General features: G+C 44.4%; 1 protein-coding gene across 7 annotated transcripts in view; it reads right to left on the bottom strand.

The window, feature by feature from the left end:
- Positions 1-769: 769 nt before the first annotated feature.
- MARF1 (meiosis regulator and mRNA stability factor 1) overlaps positions 770-18,664 on the bottom strand; it is a 44,847-nt gene continuing 26,952 nt past the window's right edge. For 5 of the 7 annotated variants that reach the window (XM_037067767.1, XM_037067769.1, XM_037067773.1 and 2 more), the window contains 10 exons: positions 18,071-18,213; positions 17,764-17,897; positions 16,446-16,648; positions 15,344-15,571; positions 11,930-12,160; positions 9,637-9,849; positions 7,011-7,071; positions 6,826-6,924; positions 5,051-5,221; positions 770-3,286 (listed from right to left, as the gene is read on the bottom strand). In XM_037067767.1, the coding sequence (XP_036923662.1) occupies positions 3,042-3,286; positions 5,051-5,221; positions 6,826-6,924; positions 7,011-7,071; positions 9,637-9,849; positions 11,930-12,160; positions 15,344-15,571; positions 16,446-16,648; positions 17,764-17,897; positions 18,071-18,213 (1,728 nt within the window). In that variant the 3' untranslated portion in view covers positions 770-3,041. Of the gene's footprint in view, positions 3,287-5,050; positions 5,301-6,825; positions 6,925-7,010; positions 7,072-9,636; positions 9,850-11,929; positions 12,161-15,343; positions 15,572-16,445; positions 16,649-17,763; positions 17,898-18,070; positions 18,214-18,664 lie in introns of those variants that run through there. The other 2 variants (XM_037067770.1, XM_037067771.1) reach the window with 2 other exon arrangements.

Raw genomic sequence — 18,664 nt, 5'->3', positions numbered from 1 at the left:
GGAGGCAGGTCCCAGACGGCATCTCCTCTGCAGGGCCAAGTCTGCTTTTCCTCAGCCGTCTTCTCCAGACCGGAGGGGAAATGCACAAGGATAAACGTGAATTCCCGCTTCACACCCTAAAACTGTGACCCACAAAACCTCCCTGCCCTGCTCTACAGCGGCACCGTGGCAGCTCAAGCTTTTCTGCAAAACTCTGCTACCACAAAAGATGTCTCTAAAGGATTTCCAAAGGTCTTCAAGTTCTTTAATGTTGGTCTTTTCAACACTGCACTTCATCAAGAAGCAATTTACCCAAACGCCAAAGTCTCTTCTAGGCCCTTTCAGATTCATACAAGGAGCGAGCAGTTCTAGTCTCAGGGTAAGAGCTCCACAACGGGAATTTATGGCAGAGTGTTCTCTAAGTGGACTGACTCCAAGAGCATGCCTGGCAGCGACCACGACCATGGCAGCCTGCAGAATGGATTTCTTTCACACGGGGAGAGCCTAGCAATTACCCTAGTTTTATAACCGGAGCATTTTGTGGTTATTGTATTTCCCCCACACATGATTGTAACAGAACTAGGTAGGAAACCTTGGAGGGCCCATATTCAGTCACCTGCCAGGCTAGATGCCAAATTAAAAGGGTCTCCAAAATGTCAGACCAATTTGTGTTCCACCTCAGATTTTCAGAAAGGGCGAGAAGCTGGTGGGAACAAAATGAAAAGATGACACAGCTAAACTGGTTTACAACCCTCAACACACACACACACACACACAGAGAAAACTCAGATTGGATGCTTGCTTGTAACGTTTATTGACAACTGTTTGGTCCCAACACACAAAACAGCACTTGAACCACAAAAAAAGTGTCCAAACAAAGTAGACAGTTGAGAAAAACATCTTTCCCCCAAGCCCCATCCAAAACAAACAGTGCAAGACAGGAAAGGGGGTTTTGGTGATAACACGTGTTTTTTTAAAGATAAATCTAATCTGGTACATCTTTCCACCCAGAAATAAAGAATTTCATTGTCTTAATTCTGATACATCATTTTGTCACATCATTTAATTAAGCCTCTGGATAAAAAAATAGATAGCAATTGACTGGCCATTGCAGAATACATTACAAACACAATGAACTTTTGCTGTACTTTCCTATCTCCAAACAGCAAGTGTCAGAGTCACACCTGCGTCCCAGGCTGACTGGCGAGACTCCAGCGCATGGTGCGGCCACATTCACATGAGAGCACATAACTTCAGTCTCTTCTTTGTTTCCCACCCAAAGAAGCTGCTCTTTGAGACTGTTCCTTGTGACTTGTAACGGTTCCTTGTGACTTATGTTTTTAAAATCCACGGTTCTTTACATGAGAGCAAAACTAAAGTCCAAGTGTGCAAACTCAGCCTTATGAAATCTCAGAATAAGGCAACTGATTACTCAACACTAACTATATCACACTGTTTAAAAGCTTCTTTTAAAAAATTGCACATTTGCACTGTACTTCCTGTCACACTGTCTGTAGAGGAAATGCCTTCAGAGGGATTCACAGAGTGCCACCATGCTTAGAAGGCTTTTCCAGTGTGGTTCCATCTTGGCTGGGGCTATGTCTTGAGAACTGGGAATCACTGGCTTCGTAGAAAAGATTTGGGGAACAAAAACCTAACTTGTAAAAATCTCTTTATAGCCCTTATTTTGTGGCATTTTATCAAAATGCTGGCTATAAAATCAGAGCCCATTTTCTGGCTTTCCAGAAATTACAAAATATAAACATTTCCCCAAAAGAAACCACCTAACAAGCGGAAGACCTTTTGCCAACAGGCTCTGTCTGCTCCATGAATGCATCCGCCTTCTACCCGACAAATACAACCCATTGTAAACGTCGGGCTTCTCCAGGAGGGGTGAGAGACCGCCGGTCTGCCTCAGCCACCTCGGGGCGAGGGTCATTCCACAGGGCAGTGATCTCTCAAAGGCTGGCTTTTCCCGAATACCAACATCAGATACCACAAAAAACCTGAACATGCTTCCAGCAGTGAGAAGTAGCTGAGTTAAAGTAGACACTCCAGACACACGAATATTATACACACTTAAAGCTTCCCAACTGCCAAAACCAGCGTTAAGTTGATCACCCTTGGCCTTTATATGTTTAGATAGAATTTCTGTGTGTTCCCAGTGGGAAGAGTATCAATACTGCCCCTGATCTGTAATTTATGCATTGCATATTTTAGAAAATCAGACACTCTTCCCAACATTGCCTCTTGACACACAATAATGTGTGTTGGACTTCAAATGCTGACTTTAAACTCACGACACCAGACCATCTCCTCTTCCTTTACCTAAGGTACATCAGACTGGGACTTGACATGAAAGGGAAGCTTAAATCATCCTCAACTTTCTAGAAAGCTCCTAAATGGAACCCCAAAGTGGAAACACTTAAAAATTTTGTGATGAAACCACATTTGTCAACTACAGACATAGTTAAATAAAAATCAAGGCACTCTTACAAGTCACATGGAAGCCAGAAACCTTCACTTCCAACCTGAAAAGACATTCTTACCACCGGGCCCACCCTTCTTCAGTGTGTGAACACGCAGGGTCACGGAACAGGCTTTGCTTCGAGACACATCATGCATATAATTTATACTGTCTGAAAACACCAGAAAGCAAAGGCTTAGAGACTACATTCTGCTACACGGAGGATTACACCACCGATGCGGCTTTAATGGAAGTAAAGCTACTTCCTCCAGCTGAGTTCTTTCTGCTTCCTTCTTATGGAACACCATCTATTTCATAATAATTAAGAGAAATTTGGTAAAATATATTAAGAATTCTTTAACAGATACCAGAAGTTTTTTTTTTTTTTTTCAAATAATCAGGGTTAAAAAAAAGAAAAACTTCAGCTCCGAGCTGTGTTCAATGTAAAAGGAACGGAACATCAGGGACACACCTACAGACGACAGGGGCGGCTTCCGGGGGGTTCATTAACACAGCAAAGGCTGGGTTTTGCAGCCCGCGTTTGTGTGTGGACTCAGACAGTGTTTTCCCACCTTCGTTCTATGTTCAAAAGGAGTCAAAGCTTGGTTATTGGTGCAAAGGAAAAGTTGGCTGCCAATTTTACTCTATTTTTGGGCTGCTTCTTGGCTGGGCTTTCCACAGGGTCCTTGCTGAGCTGCAACTCGGGGGTTTCTGAGGAGGGACAGGGAGGCACTGGGGCAGCGGCTGAGACGCGGGAGGAGCTGGAGTCAGAGGTCGGCTTTTTGCTATTTACTGGTACTGGAATATCAATGTTCTTTTCTTGGTTTAAAATCGTAATTTCTGTAAACACAGAAAAGCAGAGATTCAGTTCTAAACCTTTAAGAAGTATTAGTTTTCAGTTTCTCATATTTTCACAAAAAATCATTTAAAAGTAACTCCCCAAATGTCACATCCATATCCCCATTTACATATTAGCTGTGTGGCCAATATTGTATGTCACAGTCAAACAGCTATAAACTACATCTCAGCTCTCCCCTGGATTACGAAGTATTAGAGATCTTCACTTTCGGCTACAAATCAGTGGGCAATGACTTCAAAACATTTTTTTTTCCACTTCGGATTCTCTGCTCATTCACTGTCAGGTAGTTAAGGATCCGTAAGCCACATGTGACTTACAGACTTTCAAACCAGGGGGGCATGCAGGCCCAGTCCACTGACAGAGGACCTTATGCCGTGTGGAGGTTCGGTCAGTGGGAGTAAGGGGGTGGCAGAGTTGTAACTGCCCTAGAAAATCCAGGAAGTCAGACGCAGCCAGTCCTGCAGTGTGGCCGGTGCTCTTCCTCCAGCCCGGCCACAGGGATTAATCTGCTGTATACGCAGAGCCATGTGCCCGGAAGAGATGTACTGTCATGTGCTCGACTCCCGTGTGTGTGTGCAAAGGGCTCTTTCACCAAAGGCACACGGAAGGTGAGACTGGTGGAGGGGACGGCATAGACCCAGCTCCCTTCTCAGGCTGTCACACTCACTGAGGAAAATGGGAGACTGAACTGCCCACACCATACCAATTATTTTCTTTCTCTCGTCACACGGGAATGGCTGATGTACAGTGTGACTCGAGTACTAAGTGCACCAAGCCGACAGCCCCACGGAAGAGCTAGTATCAGCCTGCCACCAGCTCTAGCCATGCATTCCAGAGGCTGGATCTTCTAGTATCAGAAGCCCGGTGTATGGTCCCCCGTCTCCTATTTTCCAGATGAACAGCCTCAGTTCTTTCCCTGGGCAACAGTGCCGAATGCCGCAAGAGAAGACTAAGGGCTGTGAATCCACCCATGGTCAGGAGGCTGTCTCTGTGGTCTCTCAGGAGGCCACATCAGCAGGGCGGGAAAGGTCTGGTCACAATAGTGAAGATGACAAGAGAAATTCCTCATCAGAGCAGGTGAGCCATCCTCTCAGGTCAGGTGATACAGCAGAAAGACAAGAGGCCTTGGGTTCAAGCCTAACTCTGCCACTTCCTAGCCAGGCAGCCCAGAGACAAATTCATCTCCAGTCATGATGCAAGCTACGCCTGCCACCTAACCTGCAGAGCCAAGGTGGGAACTAAATGTGCCTGAGTCTGTCAGCCCCAGCGCAGGGTCAGCGCACAGTGAGAGCTGGGCAGGCTGATGAGTGCATCAGCACTCAACCCCTCTGCTTCCGCTTCCTTCTCAGATCCCTGTGCAGAGTCTGGAGTCAAGACAAACGCTGCCCCCTCCTCCCCAGCTCATACCCTCCTAAAGCCCTGTACCCTGCAGATTGTCCCATTCTGGACAATCTGCAACAGGTGACATGTATATCTGGTGATGAGTGTGCCTCCTTTACAGCTTAGCTGCGTCACTCCTCACGACTCTCCACCACTCCCCCTTGCTTGCTCCCCAAGCCACCTCGGGCTGTAAGCCCAATTTTGGAGAATCCTTAACAGAATAAGAGGGTACTAAATAATCAGCACAGGTCTTTTGTGCCTGGGAAAGTACAGTTCTCCCCACCTCTATCAAACATGAAATATACTGGCATGATGATTTTATTTTTAAGCCCACAGAGAAAAGCCCGTAACACAGAATATCCTACCAGAAGGCTCTTGAGGGTGTTCCTCAAACTGAATGAGATCAGCAGACTGAAGGACAACAGGATCTGGTCTCAGCTGAGGGGACGGCAGGCAGGAAGGGACAGGCGCACAGAGGAGGTCCACAGGGGAGTCACTGGTCAGGCGGAGAAGCTCCTGCTCCGTGGGACAGGGCCCTGGACAGAGAAGGCAGGCTGTGACTCGACTCGGACAGCAGTCCACCATGAGTCTGTGCCTGAGGCTTTCTTTCGAAGCCTTAAAGATGAAAAACATCAGAATGTACTCAGAACTCAAGGTTTAAAAAGAGCCATTAACAGAAAGATCTGGGTCTCTCTCTTCGGTAAGTGCAATGCCACAGGCCAGGATCTCCCCGGGGCCCCATTGGAGAAAAAGGGTTCCGAAGTCGGCTTAAGAAGGGAAATAACATAACCTTAGAAAAGGTGAAAAGTAGTTAAAGGAGCAAAGCTCAGCATTACAAGATTTGCATTCAAATTTTGTCGATTCCTAGCTGAGTGATTCTGAGTAAGCTACTTAACCTCTGGGAATTTTAAAGATTTTATTTATTTTTAGAGAGAAGGGAAGGAAACAGAGGGAGAGAAACATCAGTGTGTGGTTGCCTCTTGTGCGCCGCGCCCCCTACTGGGAACCTGGCCTGCAATCCAGGCTTGTGCCTGGACTGGGAATCCAAATGGTGACCTTTCAGTTTGTGGGACAATGCCCAACCCACTGGGCACCTCTGGGGATTTTCATTCCTCATTTGTAGAATGTAGATAACTACTTCTGAAGGTTGTTCTGACATCTGAGAGAGATGAGTTACTTTAAGGTACATTATAAAATGTAAAATGTTGCATAGCTGAGTTAGAAACACAGAACACAGTAACACTATCTAATGACTTGCATAGTCCAATTAAGATAAAATTGTCACACACAGCAATGGATTCAAAAGTCTCAATAAAATTAAAATTGCTATAGAATGCAAGTGAGCTGATTTCTATCTACAGAGATGGTTCCATGTAAAATCTAAGTGACTCAATGTTGTTTTGGAGTAACGTTAATGAATTACCATCAAGTCTTACCCAAGGATGTCCCGTGACAAAGACTCCTTGACCCAACTTTAATCAGGCTTCTCTTAGCCCCCATCTCCACTAGACCTTGACTTGGCCTTCCATGTCTGTCCTGTCCTTGCCGAGTCTTAGCAAAGATCTTGGGCAGTTTATTGTGAATCCTCCAGCTACACTATCTGATCAAGTCACTCAACCAGCACCCCACCACTGTGACGTCTAAGTCCTTGGCCCGCCTTCAGCAAGAATCCTCTTGGGTCAGTTGGGCTAGAAACCCCCTGCCCCTGAAGTCGCCCTACAGGTAATTTCCCTCCCACTAACACCCTCAGTCTGCTCCTTGACTATAAATCCCCACTGTCCTTGTATTCGGAGTTGAGCTTGACCACTCTTCCCTAGTGCAGCAGAATCGAACCTCTTGCAACAGTCATGAACTACTGTTTAACAGGAGTGTCAGCGCAATTTTTGCCTTTAACATCTGAACTGGGTTGCCATGTCATCTTGGGAGTGCCAACATCCCTTAAGAACCTTAACCAGTCAACCATAAAATGCTATCAAACGTAGGCCAGTTTTTTCTGTTACTAACCACATACTTAGAAAAAATGTATGAATGAATACTTCCACAAATGAAAATGACCCACTGACATCTCTCCTACCCGATCCCCACTCCAAGCCACTTCTCCTAGAATTTCATCAGCTTTGCTTTATCTTTCCTCTCTTACCATCTTCACCTGTTCCGAGTTTGATTTCCGAGGCTGTGCAAGATTTAGGCACCTCCGGAATATGCTCAGTAGCTGAGGGCAAGTTTGAACTCAAATGACCTAGAGGGTAAAGAGCACCTGTCAGAGGGAGAAGTCAGTGAGAGAACCAGGATTTCTGAAGGGGTCAGGGATGAGTGCTTACTTACTTTTCATGTCATTTTTTAACACTACAATCCTCTTCTGACCGTGTCCCTTTATCCAGACCACCTGCACATAAGACATATTACTGGTTAAGCAATGGAAAAGCCCTAAAATTCAGGAATAATGTGACCTGTGTCTGCCTTAAACATACTAGAATTTAGAACTGAATTAATGCCAAGAAAAAAATCTATACTTTCTACCTTTTTTTTAAAGCAACAGAGGCTGGCAGAAACACATCTCATAAAAAGCTGTGTAGTCTAAAAATCGTGATGCTCAGCTTTAAAAATATTCTTTATGGCTTTTAAAAAGATCGTCTTCCAAACACCAGTTCTGCTCTATAAATGAAGATAATTCTCACATGAAAGCCCTTACTATTTTTTCCAGAAACTAAACACACCCAAAAGAATTAATGGAGATTTCCCAGACTCCTCCCGAACTAAGTTTGTTATCCTAACCCTAAAACAAAGCCCTCTCCTAATGATGCTGCTCTCCACCCCTGCAGCCCAGCCCTGGGCTCCCGGAGCACTCCCACAGGCATTTGTCACCGAGCCCCTGACGTCAGCTGCCATGTGCTCTACCCTTCTTCCTCTCTGGTTTTCACTGAGGCTCAGCCCCTGCACAACTCTCACCCTGACCTGGGCAATCGCAGGAGTCCTGGCCGAGCGCCTTCATCCCTCCAGTTTCTCTCCAGTCTACTGTGCACAGCAGTGACTGTGCCGTATTGCACATGCAAACCTGCAGCTCCTAACCTGGAGCAGCAAAGGCCCCTGTAACTGAGCTCTTACCTCGCTGTCAGGCATCTACTCACCCCATTCCCTCTACCTGGACTGCCCTCTCCCCGCTTCGCCACATGGTTAACTCCCACACAACCTGGACCTGCCCATGGCTCTTCTCAGTGTGCTCGCTCTTTACTGCACTGGCACTGACTCATCACCTGCTGGGGTGTCCTAAACCTCCATTACCCAACACCTTCCTGAGGGCGGGGTTTAGGAATTCAATAAAGGTTTGCAGAATGAGGGAGAAACACTAAAATCATTCACCTTATGCAAACTGTATGTTATAAAAGGATCCGTTCAGAAACACGTGGGCCTGGTGACGGTGGTGGCTGCAGCGCCGGGCCACGGCAGCACGAGGCAGGCGGCAGACGGGAAGCCATTGTCCCTCTTTGACCCCGCCCCCACCTACAACGTCACAACCCAGCGACTTAGTTGCCCTGTTCTAGTGAACACTTTAGGGCTCTGATCCTGCTACGGAACAGGCACGAACAGCCCAAAAGATGGCGCAAGAAGAACTCAAAGTCCCAGAGCCAATAACTAAGCGACCGAGAAATTGCCAGCCTCTCAGAAGCACAATCCAAGACACTATTTATCAGGATGCTCACAGAACTGGTAGATTATAGTCACAAATTAGAGGAACAAAGTCACAAATTAGAGGAACATATGAAGGCTAAACTAATTGAAATGAAGGGAGATGCACAGGAAACCAATAGTGATGGAAAGGAAACTGGGACTCAAATCAATGGAATGGACCAGAAGGAAGAACAAAACATCCCACCAGAAAGGAATGAAGAAATGAGAATTCAAAAAAATGAGGAGAGGCTTAGGAACCTCCAGGACATCTTTAAACGTTCCAACATCCGGATTATAGGGGTACCAGAAGGGGGAAAGAAACAGCCACGAGTGGAAAACTTATTTGAACAAATAATAAAGGAGAACTTCCCCAGTCTGGCAAAGGAAATAGACTTCCAGGAAATCCAGGAAGCTCAGAGAGTGCCAAAGAAGTTGGACCCAAGAAGGAACACACCAAGGCACATCATAATTACATTAGCCAAGACCAAAATGAAGGAGAGAATCCTAGAAGCAGCAAGGGATAAGGGGACAGTCACCTACAAAGGAGTACCCATCAGACTGTCAGCGGATTTCTCAAAAGAGACCTTACAGGCAAGAAGGGGCTGGAAAGAAGTATTCCAAGTCATGAAATCCAAAGACCTACAGCCAAGATTGCTTTATCCAGCAAAACTTTCATTTAGAATGGAAGGACAGATAAAGTGCTTCTCAGATAAGGTCAAGTTCAAGGAGTTCATCATCACCAAGCCCTTATTATATGAAATGCTAAAGGGACTTATATAAGAAAAAGAAGATGAAAAATATGAACAGTGAAAGGACAGCAAACACACAGTTATTAACAACCACACCTAAAACAAAAGCAAACCAAGAGGACAGCTAGATCAGGAGTGGAACCATAGAAATGAAGAGCACATGGAGGGTTAGAAACAGGGGGGTGGGAGGGGGAGAAGGGGGGAGAAGGCACAGAAAAATAGCATAGATGGTAGGTAGAAAATAGATGGGGGGAGGGTGAGAATAGTGGGGGAAATATAGAATCTAAAGAAATTGAGACACGTGGTTATAAACTAAGGGGGGGAGAATGGTGGGGGAGGGAGTGTGTGGGTGGAGGGGAATGAAGGGGGGGAACAGAACTGTAATGGTATAATCAATAAAATATATATAAAAAATACATAAATAAAAAATAAAAGGATCCGTTCAAAATGCCTGACATTTCCTTGCTCTGTTCAGGAGAGTAAGCCTGTGACCTCCAGGGAGATACTCTCCAAGAAGCTCAGAAAACACCCACCTGTGGGATTGCTCCCAAGAGCTCCTCGATACTACTGTAGCCGTAAGTCTTGGGTTGCAGTGTTTCTCCGACATACTTGGTATAGGCCACAGAAAATTCATGAAGGAAGAGCTGCTGGTAGTGGTAGGTATGAAGTAAAGACCGTACATTTTTGGCAAACAAATACAGACTTGTGAGCTTCACACACTCCTCTGTCTTATCATTAGTGAAAACCTGGTCCAAGAGAAAAACGCAGCATTAGACACTTCTGGAGTGACTGCGCCCCACCCCCAGAAGCGAGGGCCTCCAGCTGAGCATGACAAAGTGCTAGGCACCTTGACTAGTCAACTTGAAAACGGACAATAAGCCGGGGGCGGGGGGGGGGGGAGGGATTCATTCAAGGGATTCCCCTCACTGCCCCCACAAAAAGATGAAGCCCTGAGCAAACTTGAGTTCTATTTGTAAGTCTAAAAAGGCAGCGGTCTGGAGAAATACTGCATCGGAAAGGAAGAAAACTGGCAAACCTGTGGCCTCAAACAAGACTGGCATGAAGGGTGGAGGCAAATGCTTACGTAGGGAGAGCTTTATCAGACCTGGGGACTCAGGCCACTAAACCTTGTCACCCAAAATGGTGTTGCAAAGAACATGGGGGTGCAGGAGTACATTAGCATTGTTTTAAAAAACAACAGCAAAATCAATATGGGAAAATAGCCCAAAGCTCTTCTGTTATCAAGTAAATAAGCAAATTTCCTCCCCATAAACCTTTTCAGGATCTTTACTGTGCACAGAGATGCTACAAGAAAAGGGACATCTGCCCACCTCACTTGGCACAGAAAGCCTTCCCTCTTGACACCCATTTACCTGCTCAGAAGTAGTGCTTACATCGCAGATGAACAGAGTTCAGAAAACATGCAATTTGAAATTGTAAAAGAAAGCTGGAGCTAGACAATAGTTAAAGTGGTAAAAATAGTTTTTATTTAGGAACAACTGCAATAGAAGAGAAAAAAACCTTTGTACAGAACTGGGCTTAGTTTTGAACACAGCTGACCCTTAAACAACACAGGTTTGAACTGAATGGGTCCACTTATATGTGGGCTTTTTTCACTGCATACCGCTTTGGCTTTGATCTGTGGCTGGGAGTCCGCAGATGCAGAGAGCCGGCTGCATGCACTGATCTGTGCCCTTTTATACAGCAGACACACGTCTGTGGATTCAGTATCTGTGGGTGTCCCGGAACCATTCTCCTGTGGGTACTGAGGGACAACTTCAGTGTTCAGTCTTTGGGGAGTCAAAAGTGACATGCAGATTTTTGACTGTGAGGGATGGGGAGGAGGATTGGTGGTCACTCCCTTAATCCCCATGTTATTCAAGGATCAACTGTATAACACAGAAAAATGGGGATTTATAGCCAAGGAAGGAGGGACAATGTTGGTGGGTGGAAAATTCCTAAGACATCATTACTGACACCCAAGGTGAAGGTCTGGTCTAGAAGGCTGCTCAGAGGAGCCCAACTAAAGTTTGGCCAAGGAGAGATTTTTCTCTCAACACTTCTTAGTTATTTAATTATCAATCACTAGAACATTGGAATACTGTTCTTTTTGTATATTGCTGGATTTTATGGTTAGTATCCTATTTAGAATCACTTTCTTTTGGGTGACTATACTCAGTTTTTGGTATTCAAGTTACGTGGCTTCACAAAATGAAGTCCTGAACTTTGCATCTTCTTTTTTTTTCAAGTGGCTTAACAATACTTTTTAAGGAGTTGGAGCTATCTGTTCTTAGAGGGTTAGTTAAGACCCAACTATGAACTTACCTGGTTCTGCTGCCTTTTTCAGCAGTAAAATTTCAACGGACCGAAGTATGATACTTAGGATACTTTTATGGTAATTGGTTTAATTTTTAACTTCAAGTCAATTTTGATCATTTTTTCTAAGACCTTCTCTATGTATTCTCTGGCAATTCTTCTAACCATGACGTGCCATTCTTGAAAAGCCACCTGGGTGGCCGCCAGTCAGTCTTCCTTTCTGACCTGCATCTGACCGATCAGTCACATGGCGCTGCCATATAACCCTCTAATTCAGGGAGAGGTAACAATCGCAATACCCAGCCTCACGCAGGATACGAGCACCCCAGGTCAAGGACCAGGAGGCCAGGGCAGGGCGCCTGCACCTCCCTAAGCCTCCGTTTGTTCAACCACCAAATGACCAACTGGTCCTGTCCAGCTGTACACCTAACCTAGACCACAAGGTCATCCAGAAATACCCAATTCAACAGTTTCTTTACAATGGTTCTGAAGAACCATGAGCACCCATACCTCGACTAAGTAAGGCAGACTCTTCAGAAGTTCAGTGAAGGTCATGTATCCATATTCGAGGGGGTTGAGAGGAGTGCTATGGGCAGCTTCATAATGTCTCTTGAGCTCATCCACAGAAAGACAGGTGTCTCCTTCCCAAGACATCAACAATACCAGCAACTGGGCAGTAAGAGAACGCAGGGATTTGCGGTTGACCAGCTGGATCTGTTTGCCAGATTCCGTATCAGTAACCTGGAGAAGACAACAATTCAAACATAACCAAACTCTGGAGAGAGAACCTGGGTTGCATCCAGCTCAGCTAGTTTCATTTTTGCTAAGGAGATCCATGGAGGAGAAACCTCTAATTCTTAACTCTTAGACTGAAGTAAATTGAGTGGGGCTGTTTTCATTTTTGTTGGGATACTATTCCAACACTTCAAGTGAGACTGGAGCAGAAAGTACCCTCTCCCTTCCTGTTGGTCCATAACCAGAAACTTCCATCATATCACCCCCTCTCTTAGGACATTCTTTCCACTGCCCTCTCAGGGCAGGAATTAAGACAGGACAGTTGGCATCCACTGGTCCAAGAGTGAGAATTAAAGGTGGCTGGGCTGGGCTGGGGGTGGCTACACTGCAGGTGACACTCCATAGGGCAGCTCTACAGACATGACTTTGCCCATGTGTGTGTCCCAGGAGCTAGACTGGGGAGGTGACAGAAAGCCCACTCTGGCCAGAATGGCCACTCTAACTGCAAGGCAAGCTGCATTCTTCCACTCTATCATGACTTGGCAAAAAGCTGGCATTTTCAGGTCTGAGTACACGTCTACTTCTCCATTCCTTCAGATTCTCAAGAAGATAAAGGATTTCCACTTGTAAGCACACTGGGAGGGAAACCTTGCAAAAAGGACTCAGGTTAGCATTCAAGGACCAAACAACATGCAAAGGAATAAGCTCTGGGTGGCTGAGACCCACAGGCCTTGGGTGGACGAGTCTGAATTGAGCCTTCACTGAAATTAAAAACAAGCAGAGCTTCAGACTGCTCAGGTTTGGCAGACAAACCAGTATTTACTATTACAGCTGTTTTCCCCTTTTTCTGGCTTTCGGCTAGGGTTTTGGGTCCTCAGAGGCAGAGACGTGAGTGGCACTTGAGGAGAGAACTTAATACCCCCAATGTCTTTGGTTCTGACATTCACCTAGACCCAAGGCAGGAGGAAGCTGGTAGGTACAGCCAGCCCTCCCACCCCGATTCCACTTAGCAAGATTATGAATTTGTGGAAATTTACACTACACATTTACTCTGCAGACACGAGGTTTAATTGATCAACAGATACACATCCAGGGGAGTTCAAGCCATTTTAGATGCCCAGACCATCATTGCTACTCCAGCATTTTGAGGAGAAAAAGCAAAAATCCACTCCTTTGATGCTACTTAGGTACATCTCTTAATTCTTAACCCTGACTACACATTAGAATCACCTAAAGAGCTTATTAAATAATGCCAATGCTCAGAGCACTCGAGCTACGTAAGAATCTCAGGGGCAGGGGTGAAGTCCAGGCACTGGCATTTCCCTGAAGCTCCTTGGGGGTTTCTAGTATGCGGCTAGGAGAGCCTTTCCCATCTTTTCCCATCTCCATGGCTCAGAGCCCAGCTTCCCAATCACTCACCCTCACTCATCAAAGTCTGTGGTCAGGGCTTAGTCTTCTCTCTACCACGCACACCACTGCCATTATCCTGGGTAACTGAGCATCCAGGGAGCCTGTCCACACCATGGCCTTTCAGTGCCTCAACTGCCTCATCTCCAATGACATCCTTTCTACTTGGTTCCACTCCAGACTCCCTTCCTCAGGGGCACACTTGGGATCCTGTCACTGCCCACTTCCAAAATAACTCATTCAAACCTCCCCTGCATCCTGCATGCAAATGGAAGCCTAGAGCAGACTTTGGGCGGGAGAAAAGAAAGATTCGATGATCTTTCTGCAACTTCACCAGCACTGACTCCTATTTCTCCCCTCTTATCCATCTTGGCATTGATGGGCCATTACTTTACTAACATTCATGTCAATGCTCTAAACTCCTTTGTCCCCATGCCCTTTTGTTGTTCCCACCTGGCAAAGTCTCACCTGGAACCCAACAATCTGCTTTCCTGGAGCTGCGCCTAAGCAGCCACGCCACTGTTTTCTCCAGAGGAAATGTAAGAGCACAGACTTCCAGTGAGGTCTCCAGATTCCCAGCGTCCCTGCCTGATTTCCTGGTCACTCTTCCACTTACCACCATGACAATTCAGACCTTCTCCATGCTCTTCAATCCTGAATCCTCTCTCTTTCTTCCTCTCTCTAAGGAGTTGCTCTCACCGTCTACTTGACAGAAAAATAGCTCTTGGGAGGTAACTCTCTCCTTTTCCTGGTGACAAACATCAAATTTACCTGTATCTGCATCTACTCGACCTCCCTTCCCTTTTATCAAAATAAAAATACTAATATCTGGGCTGTCCCTCCTTCCCCTGAATGACAACTCCCACAACTCCTGCCTCGTCGGGGCCTGCGCCCATCACCCTTTCTCGCCTTTGTATATTTATCTTCTTCCCGGAGTAGATCCTTCTCGGCAGCTCTCAGACTTGCCAGGTCCAAAGGTCACGTTAGCCCTGGTCTCACCTGCCCTCAGTAGCACGTGATGCTGCTGGCCATTCCTCAGCCTTGGTCTCCAGTGTTCCACACCCAATGTTCATCCTACTCTCCAGCAGTTACATATTGTCTCCTGTGAAGGTTTCTCCTCCTCTGACCGAGTACATAGTCTTTCCAGACCTGTGACTGAGGCTGCCACCATTCTGCATGTTTTCCTTTCCATTTCTTCCTCCCTGTAGTGAGTTTTCTTGGTTCTGTGGTGAATGAAGCCTGAACACCCTCCAGCTGCTCTGCTTGGGACTGGGAGGCTCAGTTCAGTTCAGGGCGGGGAAGAACAGAAAGGGACCCTACCCAATCCAGCATTACCAACGACTAAGGCAATTCTCAGTCCTAGCTTGCTCCTACATCTACTCCTTAAGTGAGTCAAAATCTGGAAGGGAGAAGAGATCTGTAACTGCGTCTCCTCAAAACTTCAGAGATGAAGACCTATTCAGAAGAATCTGACTCTGGGTCAGTAGCACTGAGACTGAGACGACAGAAAGTAAACACCCTGGGATAAAACAGTGACATCATTAGTTCAAGAAGGCATTATTTTGGCAAGGCCACTAATAAACACATAAAGCCAAGGCCAAAGATCTACACTGCCAAACACAAATCATATTCCACAGCCCCAAAAAGGTATTAACGGCACACAAAGCAAGTTGTGAAGCAGTAAGCAGCGCAACGTGTAACTACAGAAATGCTACAGTGCACATGAACACCCCAGTGGGGATTATGACGCAACTGCTATTTCATGGAAAAAAATCTGTTTACCTTCACAACATGGCAGAGTTTCTGTGTTAAAGCTGAAATTGAACTGACATCATAGTCTTGGAGACGAAATGCGTAACCAAAAGTTTTAGCATATTCTGTGAGCAGATCTGACATCATAAGACAGTTATCTTTTTGGGACCGAAGGAGTTTAACAAACTGAGCAGCTAGAGCTTTGAATCGTTCTACCTCGGTCAAAGTGAGGATTTTTTCTTCTCCACATTCCAATACCTTGGAAAACACACAGGAGGAGGAAAGAAACACTGAAAAAGTTATGATTGTTCATGGAATTAAATGGCGTGAAAATGTATACAATTAATAACTAAAAAGCATTTTAGTATTGTTTAATAAATATATTTTCAATTTTGAAAGACTAAAAAGTTCTGGAACTTTGTTGAACAACAATGTAAATATACTTAACACAGCTGAACTGTACATTTAAAAATAGTTAAGTAGGTAATGTGCACCTTAGCACAAATATTGTTTTAAAATGTAAAAAGCCCTTTTAGGTTCAAAAATGGTAAAATTAATAAAAGTTGATAACACAAATCTGGCTTAAGTTACCAATGATTTGTAAGCTAAGCATTTGTATCACCTCATGTACTCATTCGCCCCTCTAACATTCAGATTTAGAAAGTACAGAGCTAACGAAAAAATATTCAACTTAAAAATTTTAAGTATTCAATCTTTTTTAAAGCTTTTATTTCTTTACTTTTTTTTAAGAGAGAGAAAGGGAGGGAGAGTGAGAAACACTAACATGTGGTCGCCTCTTGTGCACCCCTCCTGGGAACCTGCCCACAACCCAGGCATGTGCCCTGACTGGGAATCAAACAGCTGACCATTTGGTTCACAGGCTGGTGCTCAATCCACACCAGCCAGGGCTAATCTTATTTCGATAACTACCCTAAAACAAGTTTGAAGAATGATTTATTTCTATATTGAAGGACAAAAATCACATTTACTGAAATACTAATTAGCCAACAACATAGCTTCTCTGTTAGAAATATTTCAAATTTTCAAACTATTTTATAACTCCCTACCTCTTAGGAAAATGAAATAAAATTTCCCCACAGATCACTCATAAAAATATAATTTCTTCCCTTACTTGTAAGATATCGGGTATGGCTTCAAAAAGTTCAAGTAGTTTGGTAAACCCGTAGTGTGAGAGTTTGCACTGCCGGCCAAAGTGGTGATGGTAAGAGGGGATGAACTTATTAAAGGGCATCCGGAAATGGGGCTGATGCCGCAACAAGTCAACGACATCCTGGGAGAACTGCTTTGTCCTTTCTATTTCATCCTGGGTACGTTCTTTAAAAAGACAACAGAAAACAAAACACACAAATCACAATCTTCTTCTACCCATTTGTGTTTAATATTACATCTGTAGTTAGTTTTATGCATGGATTACAAGAGATATTACTATCTTTGCCTTCCAAATACACAGGACCAAAAACAAACATGTCCCTCTCTCTTTGCAGATGGTTTTCAAACTCATGTTCAAGGGCAGAACACCAGGAAGTCAGGACACTATTATGTATACAATGAAATGTACGTACGTATACATACCTACCTATGCAACATCATTTTATAAGCTAGAAATAATTTCTCTAGCCACTCCCCACCCCGTCTTGTACCCCTACCCCATATATAAATATGACACATATACAGGTCTCTACACTTGAAAAATCTAGAAATTATTTCTATGAAATCACACTTCTGAATATTCACATGCTTTTTGTTTATTCATCTGATCCTCACTTAAAATTGCTAGCAGAAGAGATTACCAGGCATCCAAAGTTTAACAAAAAGATAGAAGAAAAAGTTTAAACTTACAATTTTGTTTCTATTAATTTTTAAACCAGAATTACAAAAAGGCTGACATGTCTCACTGCAGCTTTGAAATACTACGGTTTCATGGGTGTCAGTGTTGTGCGGGGGGTCAATGTAAGAGAAGCACTGATCAACAACAGTGGGAGAATGTGACCATACGGAAGCTCATCTATCCCATCTCCCAGATGTCAACTGGACCTACTCAAATATGAAAAATAAAACAGAACATTGATTGGAGTTTTCTTTCCTTTCCAAGTGTGCACAGTAAAGTTTCTCGGAGTTAAAAAGAGATAAGCCATGGTCACCAACTCTCAATTGAATAATTGTGGATGAACAGCCACAGACAGGCTGAAGAGGCCTTGTAAGAATGGTTATGCCTTTTCCCCTAAAAAACTAGCTTGCTTTTCTTCTCAACAAGTGGTTCCACCTAGTCTGAAAAGCCTAGGAACCCGCTGCACAACAGAGCCATTTTCACACTGCACTTTCCATGGGATCTCCAGGAACCACGGACAAGGTGCAGAGAGGTGCATCCCTTGCATGATTCCGGGTTAAAACAACCACTGAAACAGACCACGTACTTCCAGTCAACATACCTCTTTTGGGCATACTAATCACCATTTCGTTATCTTGCTGGGACAGGCAGATGGTTGTGTCTGGAATCTCTGATAAGATATCGACCAACTCACAAACCCCATATTCAGTGACTTCCCAGTCCTTTGAGAAACACCTAGATTTTAACCAAGAAAATAGATAAAAAATGAGAACTACCACTTGTCAGAATAACTTTGTAAGTTTCCCAAAAGAATGTTCCATAGAAAAGTTGGATAATTTTTTGCAATTTGGGGAAAGAAAAGTGTTTTAAAATATTTGCTTTCATATTTTTTCTTCTCACTAACTCACCAATGATAAGCCTGGGAGAATTCTCTCACAACAACCTGTTTGCTGGCTTGGGATTTGAGAAGTTTTAGTAAATCCTGAGTAAAGCGCTTCACCTGGGCCCTGTGCGTAAGGGTCAACAAACGTTTGGAGCCCATTCCAAGAATCTGAAAATCAAACACAGGGATTATCTGTACTCGTAAAACCTTGGCAGACACTGCCTTCTTGTTGCTGGCTTTTCTCTCTCTGTTACTGCCCCAGAGAACAGCTCCCTTTATGTATGAGATCTGCATCTGGAAACACAAGTAAGTCAACTAACTGTAAACCATCAAAATGAACAACCACTCAAGGGCCTGGTACTTTTCCCCTCTGCATACTCTTCCCAAATAGTCAGCACTAGAGAAATGAAAAACAAGTTATCAGTCTGGGTAATTTTGTTTCTAAAGGATAGCTTAAGTTTTTAAGGCCATTTTACCATTATAATAATAAAAATTAATAGGCATAGACCTTTTTAGGAACCCATGCCAGGCTCCAGCCCACTAACTGGTCATCAACTCATTTATAAGAAAAGTAAGTGCATATTCACAGCAATTCTTATGTAATAGTAAACAATTCTGA

This window comes from Sturnira hondurensis, unplaced genomic scaffold (genome assembly GCF_014824575.4).
Source record: "Sturnira hondurensis isolate 20B ecotype Veracruz unplaced genomic scaffold, ASM1482457v3 Scaffold0017394, whole genome shotgun sequence".
In the NCBI taxonomy this organism is placed as follows: domain Eukaryota; kingdom Metazoa; phylum Chordata; class Mammalia; order Chiroptera; family Phyllostomidae; genus Sturnira; species Sturnira hondurensis.
Note: the sequence above shows the minus strand (reverse complement) of the source record. Positions and strands in the feature narration are given on the sequence as shown.